Source organism: Apostichopus japonicus, chromosome 1, assembly GCF_037975245.1.
Source record: "Apostichopus japonicus isolate 1M-3 chromosome 1, ASM3797524v1, whole genome shotgun sequence".
NCBI classification, from domain to species: Eukaryota; Metazoa; Echinodermata; class Holothuroidea; order Aspidochirotida; family Stichopodidae; genus Apostichopus; species Apostichopus japonicus.
The window spans coordinates 11,657,441-11,678,961 of NC_092561.1; the positions used below are offsets into that span (position 1 = coordinate 11,657,441).

Here is a 21,521-nt window from a genome sequence, read left to right on the forward strand (position 1 = left end):
ACTCCAATGTAATGATAATGCTAATCAATATATCAAATTTTCCGAGTAAACGTTATCTGGGGACTTGAAGACAAGAGTTAACGGGGTATATATTCCTCCGCTCCCTCAATATAGTTTGCTTAAAATTAACATTTGATCGCCCGAACAAGTTTCATACTAGTAAGTTGTGTACAAATTTAAAGGTCACCTGGAAAAATAAAAAGTTTCATTGTACTATTCAAATTGACCTTGACCTTTAGTTGTTATGGAATTTTAGAAAAACTAATTGAAATCAACTCATCATGATGCATTGAAAGTTTGGTCATGTTCTGTACTTAAGTTATAATAATGACATATATATGTACTATTGGTTCGATTTGAAAAGTATTTTAACAAAAAAAGCTGTCATCACTTTATCTTCCTTATAACCAATCTGCCAGATTATCGCCAAACTGGCAGGCTGTCGAACGCTGGGACAGTGCCAATTTGTAAGCGTATACACCCCTTAACTGTAGACGAGTTTTACCGTATATAAAGCTATGACTCTCTGGATTTCAATCACTTTTTCTCCATCAATACTGAAACATGAAGACCAGTCTTGTCATTGTTGTTCTGTTGGTTTCTGCGTTCGCGGAAACTTACGGTGAATTCCGATGTCCGAAGTTTTGGACGGAATTCAAAGCACATTGCTACAGGTGAGTTAATAAACTCTTTACTGAAAACAGATTAAAATATCAATTTTAATTAAAATTAAATTTCAATCCAATATGGTCTCGCTGAAAGAGATGTTAATTTCCAAATCTCACATTTTAATACTTTATGTACACTGTTGCAAAAAAAAAAAATATTATATATAAAATTAAAGATGAAATGTTGACGTCATATTACTTTAGCTCGCCGTTTGTATCAATAACAGTGTTTATGGCTAAAATAACAGGACGTATATAGCATGTGCATTCGCCGTAAATTTACGTTCACTGCCCGTCCTGTTTAATGACAGGACGTTTTCGACGTAAAAGTATCATAATACCATATTAAATTAACATTCAACATTTGTCGTAGAATAACAGTGAATACGCACTTTTAATTAAATAACGTTAATGAAGAATAACTATCTTAATCGTGGATATAATGACTCGATACCCATTATTCAACCTTTATTTGTATGTAGCGTTATACTTCATTGCCGTTTTGTATGAATTAACATACACCGAGACACTGTTCAATTTGAATATTCATAGTAAAGGTGTTACCCAAATTTCGTTGCTTAATAATGCACATAATTTGTCTAATCTATGATTTAGGTTGTTAGAAATAATACATTTGATATGAAAGGATGTGTGTCTATTGCTTGAAAACTTGTTTGTGCTCAAACTAAAGTGAAAGTGTTCACTATTATCATAAAAACACAAAATCGGTATAGGCCTATGTATTCACTTGGCTTTAAAGCAAATAAAACTTATAAAACTGAAATTCATCCAAACATTAGATGTTACACGTTGAGCAGTTGTGGTATTCATTCGTATCTACACGAAATTAATTGCCGAATTAATAAGTTAGTATACAATTAAACAGAAAGTTACCTTTTGACAGTAGGTAAAGTTCTTTTGACGGAATTCTAACGACGTTATTTTTCGTTTTCAATGTACCTGTAGAAACCGTCCCACCGATTTTCACAAACTGCACTGTTAAATAACATGAAGGCACATGCGTACTCCTAGCTGCCGGTAGTTCACGTAAAAATACAACTTTTTCTAATGGTGTAATTGTTGGATTACTCGGTAGTCAGAAGTTAATATCTTGCCTTCAGCCCTCATTAACATTGTAACAAGTAAATACAAGAATTAGGTACAGAAATGAAAACAATAGAAACACGCCAATAAGAAAGAAAGACATCAACCAAAAATACATGACATTAAGAGCACAGACGTGGTAAAGAGAAGTCATAACAGTAGATAGTTCTTTGTAGCACTTGATTTGTTTGGAACACCCAGGTATTTCAACCAGCCTCGCCTAAACTTTGACGCATCGCAGTCCTACTGCCAAAACTTCAGATTGGACTCTGACAACTACTCCTGTAGGCGTGCTAGTCTTGTGACTGTCGACTCATCCGAAGAGAACACCTTTCTCCATGAATGGTGGAAGTCAGTAAGAGAACCAATTCCCTACACACAGGTACTTCATCAATATGTTAGAAAGATAGTTAACCCCGCTTTTACCAGGTTTATCTGTCTGGGGTATGAAAGCAAGTCAGGTGTGGGGTGGAGTGGGTTGGGGTGTTGATGCTTACAATTTGAACGCAGTATATCAAACATATGCTTCAAGATGGTCTTATCTGTTCCACCATGGAGCTATATAGCTCCATGGTTCCACGTACTGAAAGCCTCAGTTGTGTAAACGTGTGAGACAATCTAGACACAATTTATACATCATTTGAAAGGTGGATGGGTGGGGTGGCAGGATTATGTTTCTGCTTTCCCTTTTCTAGCTAAGGAAGTATTTCATGGCCTTGCTGGATCATTAGCTATTCTTTGTGCTTTTTTTCAGATATATTTTTAAAGGAGTATTTTATATCCTGAAGAACATGTCAAAGGGACCGCAAGACAGGGTGGTGATTTAGGTTGCGCCCCTCCCCCCCCCCCCCGTTTCTTACAATGCAAACAAACAATAAGTGAAAGAAAAAGATATACGAAAGAGTTAACCCATGCTTTTCGTTTGACGTTGAGAAAGTTTATTTGATCAATTATGATTGGCCTTCACCCTTTAACTCGCATTTTTGCAAAGTATGCAACCTAAGTGTTTCTTATTCTTCTTATTGAATATCACTCCAGAGGAAAATTTATTTGATTGAATGATGAAAAAGGAGCACATTTTAAAAATCCCGGAGAAATTTGCATCCTATTCACCATCACTACATGTCGTTCTCAAGATTTAGATAATTGAAACTGTCATAGTTCGTACCATCAATGGACTTGAGGCAAACAAGTGTAATGTCATAGTTGCACATTGACAACAAAATGTTTTGTTTCAATTAATACTTCACTTTATAGTTTTGAAATTGGATTGGGTAAGGATTCTAACTTTACTCAAGAGGGTGTGAAGTTAGTGTATAGCACCCCCAGTTTCAGTGTCTATAGTTTTGTTCCTCTGTACGGCGTACCTCCTCCTCTTCACTTTTTTTTTATTTTCCTTGTTGTCCCCTACATAGCTATGTTCCCACAGTTCACTGACTCTGTATCCGTATAAGCCCCATTGTTTGCTTGTTTCAATTCTGCTAAAGAGGAGCGCACTCTTCCCTGTTGTAGTCTCTGGTAGGTTTTACCGCAAGCTAATGTTAGGCCTTGTCTGTTAAGTGTCATATTTTACTCTTATATTAATTATTATTTAATTTTTAAGTGGGAGACTGTGTAGTTAACCACAGTTTTCCGAGTCCATGTATTAATAGGCCATGGCCTTGTTTTATTCTTCCCTGAAGTGTTAAGAGTAATTTCATGCTCTGTGTAATCTCTGTGTCTAATTCCTGGATAATGTGTGGCCAAGTCTTAAGTAAAATCTTGTTTGGTAGAGTGGGAAAACTCATTTCTTTCAAAGCTTCTCTTTGCTTTAATAGTTCTTAAAACGCCTAAGTTTGCAAGCAAGAGACTCCAAGTTGTCATGCATCTGCAATCTAGAAAATTATAGAAATTAATAATATTAATTTCCAAACAGGTAAGAGTTCATCCTTTAATATTGCCCAGACCTCTCAGGAGCCTAGTCTTTTTCATTGTGCATACCTTCAATATATTATATAATAGTTTCTTGATGGCAATGAGCACACAGAACAGCAGCCCCTTACTAAGAGGGTGTATGTCGCCCTCCTCTTTGAGAAATGTTTGTGATGTACCAGCTGGCTTATAGATGCAAAATGGTGCTAGCTTTGGCAAAGGATTGAACTGATTATATGCTTGGGAATTATCATTCTTTAGTGAATGTTACTAACTTTATTTGGGGGGAGGGCGGCATGGCAACCCCTGACTGGAACCCGAAGAACCGCCCCATCCCCTCCCCACATCGTACGTCACTGTCACTTTTCTCTTAATTCTCCCTTCCTTTTCTCTTCCTTCTTTCTCTTCTTTTTCTCTCTCCTTCACCTCGTTTTGTCTTTCCTTCATTTTGCCGCTCATGGGTGAATATGTTGTGAGGTGGGGGGGGGGGGGGGTCGGTATAGCCCTGCTTGTAGTCATATTCTCGCAAAGGTATGTGACTCGTTACAGAAGTTGCCACCCTGCTTCCCTTGATCAACTGTATGTTGTGGTTGCATTACAAGCACGTGCCGGTTCTTGAGCTTTGTGCTCCATTAGCAAAACACAAATGATGATAGCGAATTCATAGTGAGATGCAACTCAGTTTTGAAGCGCTTGTGATATTACACCTGCTTTATTAGCAAAACACCCATCTCTAGTGTATTCACACTGAGATACATCTCAATTTTGAAAATTGCCATTACATTTTTAAGAAAAAGACATAGTTGTTAGTGTGCTTCTATGCTCTCTTAAAATGAGAGACTGAAATTTCAGTCTAATCGACTGAAATTTCAGTCTAACGATGGATGGGATAAGGGATCAGACTACTTAGACTGAATTCCAGTCTGAAATGTAAAGACTGAAGGTCAGTCTTAATTAGACTAAATACTCTTCAGTCTAATAGACTGAAAATCAAACCACTTTAGACTGAACAGTCAGCAGTTTAGACTGATTTATTGCAGCACCAGTCTTAATTAGATTGAATACTTTCAGTCTATTAGACTGATATCAGACTGGACAGTCGGTCCTTTAGACTGAATTATTACACATCACAGCTATACTATCAATTTTATAAACTGCAAATTCTGGATTGAACAAGCTTTTCTATTGATCCTCCGTGTTGGCTAAGTGCTGGAATTCTTCAATATAGATGCAGTTAAGGTCATCAAAGACAACATTCAATGATCTGTTAATGCAGGGGAATTTACTGAAAGGTGCTACTTCATGGAGTGACTTCGCCTTCACATCAAATCATGTTAGACTATAAAGACCAGAAAATTGTTGTAACAGCCACACACAAAGTACATTAAAAATGGTATTCCATCAAGAAATATAATTGTCAATATCCACAGAACAGTAATTTTATTTCCACTAACCCACTTATATATTCTTATATAATTTTCGTTATCATATTAAAAAAAAAAACTACAATATTCTGAGGGATGTTCAACAAAACATGTTATCTTTCCAACAAACGTTCAAATTATAAAGATACTTTACCGGCATAACAGTGACATATTTTCAGTTCAATATTAATCTGTCAAATTTCTGCTTGAATTGGGCCATCTAAAATGTTCTTTAATTTTTTGGAAAAGGATTAGGTGAGCTGAGAACAGATCAGTGGTGTCGCCAATGGGTCGCCTGGGGAACCCCTCCCCCGAGAGGGAATTCACAAATAGACATATCACCAACCAAGATTCAAATGTCTGGCAACACCACTGCAACAGAAAGCACTTTAAATTCTGTGTATGTCACCACCAGGTGGTAATACCCTGGAATTCATTGACAACACAGCTGTAAATTGAGTCGTTATATACCCAGCTGACCCCATCTCCCGATCTCACTGAACTTTAAATTTTCCACTGTAAAGGATATAGTAACTATACGATCCTGCCTTTACAAAAGGGATAGGATGGAAACACGACGATAGTACAATTGATCTGGTACATTGCCTATTTTCCAGTTGTGAATCATTAATGTATAGAAGCAACAATTTCTTAGAATGATTTCAAAATGGGGAAAACATGTGACAAATTTTCAGCAGGTTATTTATAAAATATTAGGAATGGTTAAACTATATATCAGTGCGGTCAACATTTAATGCTTTGTGTTTCAATGATATAGATTGGCGATTGCTGAAAGTCATTATCCAGCACACACAAAACAAAATATTACAAGCAGTTGACAGAATGGCACTAACTTCATAATGGCTATTAGATAAACATGAATTATTATATACTGCATTCACGATTTCATGATATGGCATTCATATAAAGCAAATTTGTATGCAAAAACAGTACATGTGACTATTATACCACCCTCAATTATTTCTTAACTTTCTGATAGTAATCATATATAGTGATTGTGATTGGGATTTTAATCAAATTTTGAAGTTTTATAAATTATCTGACGTGAATCATTTAATGTCGGCCTCTAGCTGAAAAAGAAATGTCACTCGAGAGTCGACTAAAAAATTGAAACAGTTTTGACTCATTACATCACTAAAATTTTAAAAAAAAATTGGGGCGGGGGAATAATGAGGAAAGGATATTCTCAAATGGAATTTTCTACAGTTACTGACTTTATAATAATCAGGTTACTTGCTTTTCATGGAACAAATTATGGAATATTGTGCACAATAAATAATATTAGCTTAATTAATTGCTTAATTAAATAAACCTTCAACATAGTGAGTGCAGTGAAATGTGGACACATTAAAGTAAACATTAAAATAACATGCTCGAAAAATCATACAACAAAGTTTTTTTGGCAACTAGGTGTTTGTTTAATTACATTCATAATTAGATCAGTATCATTAAAAAACATTTTTAAAAACCAAAAATCAATTAAATATGCATTTCTGGAGCCCTCCCTATTTATATAAAACTGTTGGTAAACTCCGGGTAATCAATTTAACGTTTTAGGGTATGTGTTAGTTACTCCTTAAAGGCATTGAAGACTGTTGTCCCAACAGCATGCAGCCATCTGAAAAAGTTAACTTTCTTTTGCTTGCAAGTGATGTTTGTTCGTGTCGCTAAAAAAGACAGACAGTAATGAAACGTGATACCTTGATATCTTTAGCTGGACCTGAGATGTTCATCGCTGTATAGTTTATACACTGTCATGTGGGTATTGACCGCAGCTGTATGTACTGACTGTACACTAGTGTCTAATTACCGACGGTAGCAAGCTGTGTTTGTATTTTCTGGGATCGATGGTGGTGTCTAACACTTCTGTTACACCTCATTCGAAACTAGGTCAGATTACCGGCATTAGACGTTCTTTTTGCGCGAGTCTTCACACCCTTTTAAAGCTAGTCCATGCTGACACACGTGGTTCAGAACTACAGAGCAATAAAAAAGTAACATTCACTCCTTGAAGTTACTCCATGCTGGTTGCCCTTATAGATGTGGCAAGGATATGGACGAGAAACTTCACTTCTGTTGGTTGCAAAATTCCATACACCATGGAAGCATGAAACTCACAAAACTAGTGTTGTAGAGGGGGAGCAAAGTCTATGTTAAATGTATGTTCTACGCCTCTGTCCCTGCTGGAATGGCCAGTTTATCTGCCACAATGAAGAATTGTTTGAGGTTCAATTCTGGTCCGAGAGATAGGATGAAAGGCTGCCAATATTGTCCTTGTCTGCCCTGTGCTGCGCTCTCAATATCTGTGCCCTCCTGTTTGGTGAAGATAAAAATAAATGTGAGAAAGCAAAATGGTATAAATCAAAACATTCTTAAAAAAGATATGTTGAGAGGTAGAGTTCGATGTGGACTAGACTAGAATAATTTTAAGGAGAGAATGGAGAAACAAGAACATGACTGGCATTGTACGAAGGAGATATATCAATTCACGATAGGCAGCAATATGTCATCCATGGCGGGTGAGATGTGTTGTGTGAAGGTGGATTCAAATTCAACCTAACATTTACGGGTTATCATGTTGATTTTGGCAGGTACATGGTTACCAAGCAAGGTTTGTTATTAGTTGTTTTCAGAAATTTCTCTTTTTAAGGATAAATTGTTCACGACATCTCCTGATTCTATTACATCAGCATAGAAAACCAGTGAACAAGGAATATGATTTACATTTTAGCCGACTGGTTTCACTAATATGTCTATCTGCTTGTAAAAGAAACTGATTTCATAAGATTAGTGGATGGTAATATTACTGTAAAATCTTATAATAAAGACTGATGGCCCACTATATGTTTAATAAAATAACAAAAGCATACCAATTCTTTTCCAGTTTCAACATGATTTAAATACAATGGTAATGGTTTAACAGAATCGTGTTAGCTTCATGCTGTAATGGCTGTAGCAGTCACTACATTTTTTTCAAATAATTAAGGGTGCTTACAATCTATGCATAATAGTACTGTGTTTTGCAATTTCTTGAGCATTATTATGTTCAAGTATTTGTAATGAGGTTAACCTAGCTAGATAACCTAGATTCATTTGGGACGATCGAGTACATATTGCAGTCCTGACAAGCGTGCTTATTCGCCCGACGATTGAGTACATATGCAGGACAGGCGGGCTAATTTGCCCGACGATCTGGTACCATGATAGCTTCATGCTGTAATGGCTGTACACTCTTAAAAAGTTGGGTAAAAATATTGACCAACTTTCAACCAACACTGGGTACATATGTAACCGCTCAAAAAATGGGCAAAGTTTGCCCAACAGCAGTTGGGTAATGCATTTACCATGTAGTTGGGTAAATTATTTTACCCATTATTGGTTAATCCATAAAGTTAGTTGGTCAATTTGTTGCCCAAGATTGGTCAATGAATGAAATTGTATTGGATTGTTTTTACTCAATGTTGGTTGATTGTTACAATTAGTTGGGTAATTTGATACCCAACATTGGTTAATGAATCAAATTTTATTTGAGTGATTTTACCCAATGTTGGTTGATTGATACAGTTAAATTGGGCAATTTGTTACCCAATATTGGTCGATGAATGAAAAGTACACTAGGGTTTTAATATATTAACACATAAAATAGTATTAAATTCTCATTTTATTGATGAAAACAGCTTCAAAAAGCTTCACTAGAACTAACAACACATAAAATGGTTTCACAAAATTTAGCAACATGGTATTGTTGATTGCAGTAATCTATTAACTTACTTTATATCATATTGTGTCAATATGTTCATTATGAAAATGTATCAATATATGCTTTGCAAATTTGCTTTAGGACTTGGAACATGAATATTGACTTAGAAGTTCATCATGAAACTACAAGTTATTCTCTTCATGGATAGAATTAACCTTAACATACACAACATTGTTTGGTTCTTGTCCACTGACCAATTTGTAACAAGTGTTGTTTACAGCTGAGCCTTTTTTAGCAGTTATAGGTGATTGTTTTCACTACACACTCCATTAAGTGCTAAGAAATTTGAGCACAGAAGCAAGAAGTTCAACAGGAAATGGCAAGTCCTCATAATTATATCATGATAATTATATAGATATAACTGGTAGTGGAAACAAATATGGCTCAATGTTAGAAAATGACCACAGCTGTATGTACTGACTGTATACTAGTGTCTAATTACCGACGGTAGCAAGCTGTGTGTGTATTTTCTGGGATCGATGGTGGTGCCTAACACTTCTGTTACACCTCATTCGAAACTAGGTCAGATTACCGGCATTAGACGTTTCTTTTTGCGCGAGTCTTCACACCCTTTAAAGCAAACACCTATTGCTTTCAGTAGGGATGGTTGTGGCAGAGCATGTCTCTTGAGAATAACATAGGCCTGGGATGGTGTTAGGTTGGTGCCTCTGCACACTACAAAGGGCTGTGGCGTCATGTCCACATCGACAGTCCTTTGCGTATTCTTCTATGGCAACATCCTCCTACAGGTATAAAAGAAAAGGTACCATTTATTCCTGATTGTGACTGTAATTTATTCCTATCTGTGACAGGGACATTTCAAATCAAAGAAAATGCAAATCAGGATGTGACACCTTTTTACTAAGTACTAACCTTAGTTAGACAGGACAAGAAAGAATGTAACTGCTGAGCACACACAGCTACTGTAACAGCATCTCTGACCAGATTCCAGAATAGACAAATTATGAGAACCTGGAATTTCCGTCACATTAAGCACAAGATATTTTCTCTCATAATAGGTGTAAATTCACATTCATAAAATAAGTGACCTTGCAACTTTAAACAGATTGAGAATAACCTTTTGGCCATGATGCCATTTTAGTATTTATTTCATGTAGCAACTTTGAACATTCATACATTACAGTAATCTTACTAGTTTTTCCTCAACCAAATACTTAGACTCTGCAGTGAAGGTCAAGCGAGACATCAACATGCATAACAGTTTTGGTAGGACACGGCTGGGATTGGAAATTGAAATATATCAACAAAAAATTACCAAACAATTTTTTTATTATGCCACACAACTTGGTTAACCAAACCAAGAGGTCATCAAAAGTTCATTATGGTTTTAATATTGTGGATAAATGCATACACCTAGCCTTAGCATAGGCCCCTTTAAGTTTTATCACTCAATTCATTTATACCTGAAAAAGAAAATGATAGAAGGATGAGACATATTTTTACATGTCAATGTCTTGTCTTTCTGATCACATAGTCTCGGGCCTACAGATACGCCTACTGTACCAGTTTTGTGGAAATTTTGCAGACGTAGGATCTACACTTAAACCATAAATTTATGAATATTGTGACCCCCAATAAAAATAAACATTTGTTATACTATGGCGAGGTATAAATTAGTAGTTTCTTGTCCTGCCTACATCCTTTTGCCCACTGGGTCAATTTCCTTCCCTTTTTTAATTTTCAAATTTGAACAACCAATTTACCCAAATTTTTACCACACTCTCTGTAGGTTAATTGCCTGCACCCTCACTTTTCTGAACAGTTAGGACGAGAAACTATTTTATTTATACAAATGTGATCAATATGGCCCAGGCAATACTAGCATTTATTTAAGTTATATTTGTAATATATGACACAACTATATTTGTAATAGTACTGTAGGCCTAAGTAATATATGACACTCAAACTAAGTTTTCCAAAACAATTTTCTGCAAGCTAGTATGAAGTGGACTAAGTTAGGCCTATCCTTAGTGACATCTTAATAGTTTTCTTAACTTTGTTCTGAAAACTGACAAATGTGAGACTAGGACTGTCAAGTGTCATCAACATTACTTATCCCACGCCAAACACAAGCATAACGCTTTACCTCCGTAGCCTAACATACACGCAAAGCGCGCTCTATCTTGTGCAGCAGAGTTAGGCCTGGCCTACGCACGGGCTAGTCTGGGCTACGAACACAATATATACTGTTGACCTAACGTTTGGATATTTCCAAGTCTGTAGATGGACACATCCTAACGTTAGGCTAGGCCAAGTAATACTAGCAAATCCGTTTGGGGGTATGAATACATTATACTATACCTTCAAATGATTCCTTCAAGTCTTCTACCCCCAACTTCGTTGAAAGTGTCAACACATCACCATCATCAACCGGCGACGAGAAAGACATAATTCAAAATATACTCATGAATATACTCAAGAATATTCTATTGCATATTCTATTTCGATCCATATGTACCGTATCTAGTAGAAGTGTGCATCACGTCGCAGCGCGCAACATGCCTTCACTAGTACGCCAGCGTAGTTAGTATACACGGATGTACGTACGCAATGATCACATTGCAGTGCGAATTGTACGACAATATTTTGGCGGGAACATTGCCCAGACGTTGGGCAAATGGACTCGTATATATACAGGATAAACGTTGGATAAATGTTTCCAACACCATTTTACCCATAATGGTTAAAGAATGGAAAAAACCAACATTTTCTTAAAACATCTCTACCCAACAAATTTTTGCCCAACGTTTTAAGAGTGTAGCAGTAACTACATTTTACAAATAATTAAAGGTGCGTACAATCTATGCATAATAGTACTGTGTTTTGCAATTTCTTGAGCGTTATTATGTTCAAGTATTTGTTATGAGGTAAACCTAGCCTAGATTCATTTGGGACGATCGAGTACATAATGCAGTCCTGACAAGCGTGCTTATTCGCCCGACGATTGGGTACATATGCAGGACCGGCGGGCTAATTTGCCCGACGATCTGGTACCATGATAGCTTCATGCTGTAATGGCTGTACACTCTTAAAAAGTTGGGTAAAAATATTGACCAACTTTCAACCAACACTGGGTACATATGTAACCGCTCAAAAAATGGGCAAAGTTTGCCCAACAGCAGTTGGGTAATTTCTTGAGCATTATTATGTTCAAGTATTTGTTATGAGGTTAACCTAGCCTAGGCCTAGGCTAGATTCATTTTGGGACGATCGAGTAGGCCTACATATTGCAGGACAAGCGTGCTTAGTCGCCCGGCGATCGGGTACATATGCAGGACAGGCGGGCTGATTTGCCCGACGATCGGGAACATATGCAGGACCGGCATGCTTATTCGCCCGACGATCATGTAGATAGGCCCCACCAATTATAACAATAGCCTAGGCCCTATTTGCTATAGTGCAGCCTAGCTAGGCCTACCTCGCGCACAAGCCTAGAATAACCAACGTTACGAACTGTCAAGCTTTTATTCTGTATTAATTGGAGAGAAAAAAATACATACATACCCTCGAACACTGTTATCACTTCTTCGTGGAAACCTTTATTTGTAAGAAAAGTTCTTAAAGACTCAGCCATTGCTAATTTATAACCTTTACTCTAGCTTAGACATACGGTCGTCTGTCTCGTTCATGCCTAGCTGTGTGTACGGCGTGCGTACGTACAGTACATCGAGTACCTGGCTAAGCGAAGAATATAGTAGTATATATCAGGGTTGTCCAACCTTTTGCAGAGGAGGGCCACATGGAATGATTATGATGAAGGAGGGGGCCGCATGAACCCTACGCTCGATTTTTCGATATTTTTGCCCGAAGCCCAAGGCAACAAAATGTGAGCACTGCGCGCGGAGCGCACTGATTTATTTTCCTTCCTGATAAAACAGATGAATAAAGTTCAGCCGCCCCCCCCCCCACCTCCGCTAAGAGAGTGTCACACAAACTGACCTGTATGCAGTTTTTTGGACCCAGAAGGTTCGAATGATTGATTATATAGCTTCAAATTGTTATCAATAAATCTGCTCACTAAAATTTCGCACCGTAGAGCATCTCTGGCGGGCCGGACGCAACCCTGCGGCGGGCCGGACTGTGGCCCGCGGGCCGTAGGTTGGACAACCCTGGTATATATGTTCCCAAATTGTAGCGCTCGTTGTCACTTATTTTTGTGCGGCGTATTTGCAAGTTTTCGGATGACGTAGGCGCATTTATATTCTCTGATTGGATACATTTTTCAGTGGAATACAGAGACTGAAAATGGTAAGATGCCATGCCACATGTGATTAGCTGATTGGTTAATACAGTCAGTCCAAAACAGCGACTGAACGGTGTAACTGATAATATAGTCTAAGTAGGTGTTTCTCAGTCTAAGCTCAGTGTTTAACACTGAAAAAAATTTCAGTCTCACAGAAGACTGAATTCTTCAGTCTATCATTTTAAGAGAGTGACATTACGCCTGCTTACTTCAAGTTCACTTCTGCTGCAAAATGTTGCTAGGAACCGAATGCAAATTTCACCAGGATGCTTATAATATTAATTCCTGTCTCATCTGTAAATTGTAAAGTTTTCCTCTGGACTATCTTCTTAACAAGTTCTCGTTATAATATCTTTTAAAAAGCAAGTCAGAATCGGTTACACTGACAGTGGTTCAGAGGGAAGATGGCGGTGGATCGATGGAAGTACTAGCTCTCACACCAGATGGGATAGTGGTCAGCCGGACAATGCCGGAAGCCGTCAGCACTGTGCGGTGATTTGGAAAACATCTACTGATTACGGAAAATGGGATGATGAAGGATGCGGCAACAGCCGGGCATTCATCTGTGAATACTAGGATGATAATAATGAATAAGTTCTAAAATTGAAATCCAATCAGTGGTAGAGTAGTTTGGTGATTGGGAACTCTTTTCTTGGCTAATAAAACGATCTCAGCAGTGAATTTGTTGTACCTCTGTTTGCATTTTTAAGACGCAATGCCGTGTAAGGTTTAAAGGTTTGAGGTGACGGAGGTAATGGATGGTACTCTATATAAACGGTAAGGCTAAACAATAATAAATACTAAGAAAGAAAGAAAGAAAGAAAGAAAGAAAGAAAGAAAGAAAGAAAGAAAGAAAGAAAGAAAGAAAGAAAGAAAGAAAGAAAGAAAGAAAGAAAGAAAGAAAGAAAGAAAGAAAGAAAGAAAGAAAGAAAGAAAGAAAGAAAGAAAGAAAGAAAGAAAGAAAGAAAGAAAGAAAGAAAGAAAGAAAGAAAGAAAGAAAGAAAGAAAGAAAGAAAGAAAGAAAGAAAGAAAGAAAGAAAGAAAGAAAGAAAGAAAGAAAGAAAGAAAGAAAGAAAGAAAGAAAGAAAGAAAGAAAGAAAGAAAGAAAGAAAGAAAGAAAGAACAAAACATAACAAAACATCAAATCTTACCACAATGTTACCTTCCGAAAGACATTTCAGGACGATTTAAATAGCCCCCAACCCCCAGCCCTTGCCTATTTTAACAAGTGCGAGAGGCAGGGGGTAAACGTGATAATATACAATACAGTCCAAAGTCAATTGGGATGTCAAATGGTAAGCTTCCCTCCCCCTCCCCACCTTGGGATGGGAAAATTTAACAATCTTACCATTGTCCATATACTAACCATTGTCCATATACTTACCATTGTCCATATACTTACCATTGTCCATATACTTACCATTGTCCATATACTAACCATTGTCAATATACTAACCATTGTCCATATAATTACCATTGTACATATACTAACCATTGTCCATATACTAACCATTGTCCATATACTTACCATTGTCCATATACTAACCATTGTCAATATACTAACCATTGTCCATATACTAACCATTGTCCATATACTTACCATTGTCCATATACTTACCATTGGCCATATACTTACCATTGTCCATATACTTACCATTGTCCATATACTAACCATTGTCCATATACTTACCATTGTCCATATACTAACCATTGTCCATATACTAACCATTGTCCATATACTTACCATTGTTCATATACTTACCATTGTCCATATACTAACCATTGTCCATATACTTACCATTGTCCATATACTTACCATTGTCCATATACTTACCATTGTCCATATACTAACCATTGTCCATATACTTACCATTGTCCATATACTTACCATTGTCCATATACTTACCATTGTCCATATACTAACCATTGTCCATATACTTACCATTGTCCATATACTAACCATTGTCCATATACTAACCATTGTCAATATACTTACCATTGTTCATATACTTACCATTGTCCATATACTAACCATTGTCCATATACTAACCATTGTCCATATACTTACCATTGTCCATATACTTACCATTGTCCATATACTTACCATTGTCCATATACTCACCATTGTCCATATACTAACCATTGTCCATATACTTACCATTGTCCATATACTTACCATTGTCCATATACTTACCATTGTCCATATACTCACCATTGTCCATATACTTACCATTGTCCATATACTTACCATTGTCCATATACTAACCATTCCTTTTTATTTACATTGTGACAACCCAAGTCTTGACTTTAACTGGAAGCTATAGTATCTCTCCCTCAATGTATAATGATTATACCATAGATGTTAATAAGGTTATAAACTTAAATCAAATTTTCTTCAAACCTAGCTGGCATGGAGTTATCGCTACTGAAGTTTGGCATTGTACTCAGATATTTCCAAAATATTGGATTGCCACAAAATAATTGTTTACATACAATGATGAAGCACATCATTTAAAGTACTCTTCCAATCAAACAAATGCTACAGCAGCATGTTGCGCAAGGAAGGGAAATCGATTAAAGAAGAAAAGACAGAAATAAGATCTGGCAGATAAAAATAATACTGCATCAGCAACACAACAAATATAGCAGCAACATCATCCCCATAGCCATTAATCAAACCAATACCCACCATTCCCCTACAGCCACAATTTCTTATACCTGCCCCCTCATATGCAATAGGAAAATGAGAACTGATAATAGATGAGTTAAAGACTGCTTCGTTGATACTTACTGTAGATAAGCAAGACTTTAAGATATTGTTTTATCCCAATCACCACTAGCAGCTACTTTGTTGAGTTGTCCATACTTACCATTTATTCACAGTGGTAATCAAATATGTCGCAAATAAAATCACACAACTACAAGAAATACCTCAAGGCAAGCCAAGTTTGTTTTGAGCAACAAAATCAAAATTGTGTTTCAGCTGTACTCTTTGACTTGTAATTGGATATTTTGGTTTGGGTTTTCACTGATCTGACTCTAACATATGGCACATACTCAGTACATGGTGAGTTGGACTAGGCTTGGTTTTATACCAAGTGGACGTGCCCTGTTATATGTTACTCAAGACAATAAATATTGTATTAAAAGTAAAGTATATGAACATTGAAATGGTAGGTGAGAACTTCTCCAAAGATGGCTTGTCTGCATGGAGGCAATGTTACTGAATTGTTTTGATAGCACTCCTCCAAACCAACCAATGTCACAGCATGTTAGGCAAGAAATGATAGCTAAATAGGAGAAGAACAGAGAATTTAAAAATAAATTACAGATAAAAACAACTATAACAGCAAGAACAATTGCAACAATATTAGAAAAACACGACAACATATTAATTGCAACATATTAATAGCAACATACTAATCAAGCTAACTTTAAATGGCTAATTTACAAAGATAATTAACAGCTCAGTGATAACTCTTCCTGCATGATTTTCCTGAAATGGTGCAAATGGAATATAGTATAATTGCCGCCAAACCAGAAATTCCTCTTCGAATTCACAGCCACATGATTGGAGCAATGTCAGTCGGGATTAAATGCCATGATTGCTTGACTGCATGGACTATCCACGTGAATATCATTTCTATAGCATTTCTCCCTTACACAGATTACATGTGTAAATAAACAAGCATAAATGCTAGCCTTCACAAATCCATGCATATACCCACAACATTAATACCCTGACTCTTTGTAGAAGAATCATCGAACATGCGCATAAACCACAGGATGATGTCTGTTAATATCAATCATATCATACAAAGTCCTTAATTAGTTGCAAAGTTGCAAGAACTTTTAAGTTAACTTATTTTTAAATTGTTTTGTTGAATAGGCAGCCAGCAGACTAGGGATTTCAAGGTATCACTAATGTGGCAAACTTTAGAAGCGTGGAAATCAACTGAGAAGCACCTTCCATAAGTCTGCTACCTTTCCATGGGACACAGCAGCAAGACCTACAGTAGCTTACACCCATGTCATGAAAGTATTATTCTAACCGAGCTACTTCACCAGTTATTGAATGAACCACTTTGATCATGCTGCAATCCCATTGGACATAGGAGTAATGTATATTGCCAGAATGCTGAGTCTGTATTTAAACTGTGAACAGGACATGATCCTGCTTTGTCAAGTCTAAATATTCTATTGGTTCTGGTGAGGCACAATCCATGGCTTGCACAATGGCAGACTGACATGAGAATAATCCATACTGACTATCTCAGCCTGGAACTGTCTGTATACAACTCCTTCACTCCGCCTGCCATCTCCGAGAGTTTCTTCATCTGCAAGACTTGGGTTGGAGACAGTTTTCCTGGCAGATGCAGCAAGCAAAAGTAGATGCTGGCCGGCCCTGTCAAATACCGAGTTTCCTGCAAAAAGCAAATCAATATGCGCGAAATATGCCAAAATCATGCAGAGATAATGTAGGTAATGGTTCTAAAGTACAAATGTAATCTTGTAATAAACCGTAATGGCAGCAACATCATCTTTGTAGGTTACATTAGTATCCAATGTTAACCTTTTATTGTAGAGACTACAAGTAAAGTACTTAATAAACATTAATGCTTACTAAGAAGGGCAAAAACTTAATTACCTACATATGTTATGCTTAATATTTCCTTGTTTATAGAAGAAGAAAAAAATTCATACCAATGTTTTTCAGCAGATCATAAACTTTATAGTCCTTTAGCTATAATATAATCATTCTTTATTCCAATGAATTTGAGAATTTAAACCTTTGAAAATGAACCATTAAAATTTTTCGCCAAAACATCATCAACTATACTCTTTTAGCTCTTAAATAAATTTAAAGGTCAAGCGACACGTAGACTTGACTTTACATAATATTAAACTTAACAATTCTTACATTAACAAAAACCCAACACCGCGAATTTTTCCCGTCTCCAAAGGGGTAGAAATTGGTAAAAAGTACTATTACGTAATAGATTCAGTGACGTCACGGGGGGAGCGCAGAAGAGTGCAAACTGTATATGTTCTGCGTAGTGCATTGGGTATGGAGAAATCTCAAACTTCTCGAAAATATTACCTTTTTCAGCAGTCTGTTACAAGAAAGTTAAGATTTGGATTAAGATGAAAAAACACAAATTGATACATAAGACATCGAACAAAACATCCATTGACTTCTATTTTCATAAATTCTTTGCATTTTCTTCCTATCAAGCAACATAAACTCCGCAAAAATCGACTAGATTGACTCGTACAGGGAAAGCCGAAAACAAATGACGTCATTTGTTTACCAAGTCGAAAGTGCATGATATCGTCGCTTGGAACTGCATGCTTATTGCTGTGCCACATACAGTTTCTATACACGCACTGTAGTACGCATATATACACAGCACAGCATAGCTTATACATATCGCGAAATGGCTGCCGGTGGCATTGACACACAGTATTTAGATAGCAACGGCGAAGAAGTAAGGGAAATGGAGGACATGGTGGACGATCGTGGGGAAGTTTTTCCCTACATGTTCGAACCGGAGACCAGCGAAGAGGAAGCGGGATCGGACAGCGATGTCGAAATTGATCGTCTTGACGGAATATAACGGTAACGTTACGCCAAGCGTACTATACTGTATATAGGATAGTTGTGTCACTAGTTAGGCCTAGAACCGATAAATGCTTCCTAACTTTGCTCATACACTTAGCTAGCCAATTTGTTGATGGGGCAGCAAAATTAACAAAAATGTGCGGTCGAGTTAAGTTAAGGAAGCTACTATTTTCCTTAAAAGTTGTGGCAGCACATGCCCCAGGAACATGTCACATAGACATATCTTATTTGGTTAGTAGATTGAAGGAGCCAATTGGAAGAGTGCACAACAAATTCAGAGGTGGCATATTATTAATTTCCTAGCAGTTGTAGGCCTAGTGGCAAATTAGTGAAGTTACCACAAATCAGGGAAAGGGTGGGTGGAGGGAGAAGGTGGCACCTCACACCAGCTTTTTGTCATTTCCGCTTGAGCTAATTTCATAACCAGATTTTCTCAATCTAGGGAATGGATTCAGAAGTGGGAAAGAGTTGGAAACGAGGCAACATCGGCCTGTTTTATTTTCCTTTGCAGCATTGTCCCAACAGAGGCAAGACTTCTAAGAAGAGGCTACTGTTACGTTGGAAAACGAGAGGTCTCGATAACTAATTTTTAACGAGACACAAGCCTGGGTTCGTTTCCGTAAGGAACACAGACAAATTGACGAGTCTAGAGAATTTGAATGAGAACGTAAACTATATTGAACAATGGATTTCGAACCAACAACAACAAGTGGTAATTACAAATATATAGAAAATTACTCACAAACTTAACAAGATAGGATACACTTTGAAACACGCTGGTCTCTTCCAACGGCGATATCCCTCAGCGGCCACGACCTTGATGACGACGATTCTCGGTCCGTTGTACCGCGAAATTCACTGGTCCTCGAAGAAGTTTCTCGCGATCCCAGAAACAGCAGTCACCTTCTTTCCGGCGATGCTCCAAAATAGAAGACGGACTTCCAGCCACAATCGAGTGAAGCACAAGTCGAACTTCTCGCCGACTAAATATTACCAGAGTCAGTCCAAAATCAGCTTTATAGCCACCAACTCCTGGCGTAACGAACTTCCTCAACGGAGACAGAAACTCTTCACCTTCTCCGAAATAACGACTGGAAAACTGTACTTTCACAGCAAAGTCCTCTTCAAACTTCTGAATGGAAGTGTAGAATCAATCTTGGTATCGATATCTCAATCCTTCAGAAACTACTGGCAGTTGAGCACTGACGATATATAGTAGAATGGTGTATTATGTGTCGTCGCTTGTATTCGTTCAGAAACTGAGAAACTCTCCGATCTGGGCGGGTTTTTATACGATTCGCCAGGTCAAGAATCATCTAGATCTTTCTCGATACACCTGAGTAAAATCTCGACCCAGCCTCTCTATTCGCGGAAGTCCTTTGCATATCTCGCGAACATTCCAGAGAATCCACGAAGATGCGTGCACAGCTTACACGCGATTTCACGTAAACCGACGTTAACCCGAGACCAGCACGTCATCATAAGGAATATACCAGAACAATCGTGTATTATAACATTCTGACACGGTAACCGGACCTAATTTCTCAAATACTGATTTATCACGTAGGCAATTTCAAATACTTTCTATATTATAACATTAGGTTCCTCACTAGCAGTGACTAGCGTTAGGCTACAATGGGCCCTCGTAACACTACCCCCTCCTTACTAGTGATGTTACTTGTAAGGAGCTTCAACGGTAGATTGCCCTTCAGAGGTGCCCCTTTTTCTATTTTGACATGTTAGTACAATATGCCCCAATAACTGAGGTTGGCATGAAGTCATTGAATTGGCTCTTTATTATTTGAACTGGTTTGTATTGTTTACAGGTGTCATTGTGGCCAATGTGCTGTGATGCCTACAGCAAGGGAGTGTAGATGCTGCAGCGAAATAGATAAGTAAGGACTGTGATGGATGAAGAAGGTGCTGCATGCATCACCTTACACCCAGGTTTTGAAGCTATGTGCCTGAACCCATTGTTTCTTCAGACAGCCTACTACATGTACCGTCAACAGTATGGTGGACGTGCACAGGAAAACAGGATCCAAGAGTAAGTATAGAATACATTATTTTTGTTGTATACCTTTATTCATTGCTCTGACCTGCTGTTGAAAGATGTAACAATACAGAGGGTGTATTCATAGTTTAGTTTTGTTTCGTTGTGAAAGGAATAACATTAAGATATAGATTTGATCAAGAAAATTTGTGCACCATGTTCAAAACCTGCTTCTGATTAGGTCATTTTGTCCAAAAACTGGTGTAATGCCCATGAGGTTAACCCTTATCATGCTGACTGACATATTAGTCATTAAGACTGAGCCATGGAACCAAATGCCACACAAAAAATGTCCACCATGCTTGTGCACGATCCATTTACAAATTTTAGTCCCCGAGATACAATGATCAGTTTGTATAAATGGCATAGCTAGGCTTACTTTAGGGGAGGCAGATTTAGGGGCCAAGCAAATTCTGGAAATCATATAGAAATTTATTTTAAAATTGACGTCTCCAGATGGCTTCCAAGCTTTTGTGTGTCTTCATCTTTTATAGCTGGTTTTCATATGATTATTTTACAGGAAATACAGACACACAGCATACAGACAACTTGCACGGATGAGCTAGCAGTTTTTAGGGAAGGAGATTTGTGTTGTTCTCCCATCCTATGCAGTAAGGAGGATCAGAGAAGCTTTACCATCTGAACAGTATGAAGGATTTAAATTATCAAGACTGTGAGAATGTGGACTGTTTA

General features: G+C 37.4%; 1 protein-coding gene and 2 long non-coding RNA genes across 7 annotated transcripts; 2 read left to right on the top strand and 1 right to left on the bottom strand.

Moving 5' to 3' along the window:
- Nucleotides 1–337: 337 nt before the first annotated feature.
- LOC139967634 (echinoidin-like) lies at nt 338–16,124 on the top strand. 3 transcript variants are annotated; one of them, XM_071971619.1, is made up of 3 exons: nt 338–674; nt 1,974–2,154; nt 13,520–16,124. In XM_071971619.1, the coding sequence occupies exon 3, from the start codon at nt 14,445–14,447 to the stop codon at nt 15,474–15,476; it is 1,032 nt and encodes a 343-aa protein (XP_071827720.1). In that variant the 5' UTR covers nt 338–674; nt 1,974–2,154; nt 13,520–14,444; the 3' UTR covers nt 15,477–16,124. The 3 variants fall into 3 exon arrangements, with proteins under 3 accessions (XP_071827720.1, XP_071827717.1, XP_071827728.1); XM_071971616.1 differs by having other exon boundaries at nt 342–674; nt 13,516–16,124; XM_071971627.1 differs by having other exon boundaries at nt 431–674; nt 13,516–13,828.
- LOC139967670 (uncharacterized) lies at nt 15,720–20,518 on the bottom strand. The gene is made up of 2 exons (XR_011793072.1): nt 20,431–20,518; nt 15,720–19,325 (listed from the first exon to the last, which is right to left on the bottom strand). It is a non-coding gene; the product is annotated as an uncharacterized lncRNA (long non-coding RNA).
- LOC139967654 (uncharacterized) lies at nt 19,526–21,487 on the top strand. Of its 3 annotated transcripts, none has more exons than XR_011793065.1 (3): nt 19,526–20,301; nt 20,602–20,822; nt 21,349–21,487. It is a non-coding gene; the product is annotated as an uncharacterized lncRNA (long non-coding RNA). The 3 variants fall into 3 exon arrangements; XR_011793066.1 differs by lacking the exon at nt 19,526–20,301 and adding an exon at nt 20,321–20,338; XR_011793068.1 differs by lacking the exon at nt 19,526–20,301 and adding an exon at nt 20,325–20,342.
- The last annotated feature ends 34 nt before the right edge of the window (nt 21,488–21,521 follow it).